The following is a 949-nucleotide window of genomic DNA, read 5'->3' as shown; positions in this document are numbered from 1 at the left end:
CGTTTCCAGTGGATAAAAATATGTTTTTTATCTATATACTCAATCCTAACAAAAATGTCATTTGGAGATGAACGGTTGGATCTCGCCCTTTTACCTTCCTACTGTAAAAAAAAAAAAAAAAAAAAAAATTGCACAGAAGCAAATGTTTGAGATACAAAATGGTTCGCTCCCACTGTCCCACATCCCTTTCGCGCTCCGCTTCTTCTCCACCCCCAAACTACGCTCACTCACTCCACGCTCCCCCTCTCCAAGTAATAGGGTTAGGGGTTTCCACCTAATCGGGGCCTCGAGAAGATGCGATTTTTCCCATGAAAGAGAAAAGGAAAAAAGATTAAAAAGAAAAAAATTCGAGGGAGGAATCGCGAATGCGAGGATACCGGGAATAATGGTGATGGCGATCGTGCTCTCCGTGGCGCTCCTCCTGGTGGGGATCGCGGCGCTGGTGGCCGTCCACGTGTGCCTCGTGGGTCGTCCGTTTCGCAGGGCGGGAGTAGGGTTCGAGACGATGGGCGGCGTCGGCGGCGTAAGTGTAGTCGGCGCCAGGGGCTTGTCCCCTGCCGACTTAGAGAAGCTCCCCTGCTACTACTACTACTACTACGTCGACTCGGGAGGAGGGGCGGAGGAGGACGACGACGACGACGACGTCAAGGGGAGATCGGACGGCGCCGGGGACTGCGCCGTGTGCCTGGAGAGCTTCCGGATGGGCGACACGTGCCGGCTCCTCCCCGCGTGTCGCCACAGCTTCCACGCGCGCTGCGTCGACTCGTGGCTCGCGAAACGACCGATCTGCCCCGTGTGCCGCCGCGTCGCCGCCGACGATGGCGTTGGGGCAGGGGCAGGGGCAGGGGCAGGGTTGGGCGCGAGACACCACAATTCGACCGCTGGGGTTTCGACGGCTCCTGATCCATCATCACCCGCTTCGCACGTGATCCCTCCGCCCCAGATTTAG

The 949-nt window shown here is 57.3% G+C and overlaps 1 protein-coding gene across 1 annotated transcript; it reads left to right on the top strand.

The window, feature by feature from the left end:
- LOC109728145 (E3 ubiquitin-protein ligase ATL23-like) lies at positions 386 to 949 on the top strand. The gene has a single exon (XM_020258493.1). The coding sequence runs from the start codon at positions 386 to 388 to the stop codon at positions 947 to 949; it is 564 nt and encodes a 187-aa protein (XP_020114082.1).

The sequence above is a fragment of the Ananas comosus genome, linkage group 2 (genome assembly GCF_001540865.1).
Source record: "Ananas comosus cultivar F153 linkage group 2, ASM154086v1, whole genome shotgun sequence".
Classification (NCBI taxonomy): domain Eukaryota; kingdom Viridiplantae; phylum Streptophyta; class Magnoliopsida; order Poales; family Bromeliaceae; genus Ananas; species Ananas comosus.
This window is presented reverse-complemented; position numbering and strand designations above follow the sequence as displayed.

Bases quoted from the DNA above. Each gene is read 5' to 3' on its own strand.
- LOC109728145 (XM_020258493.1), top strand. From the start codon at position 386: ATGGTGATGGCGATCGTGCTCTCCGTGGCGCTCCTCCTGGTGGGGATC.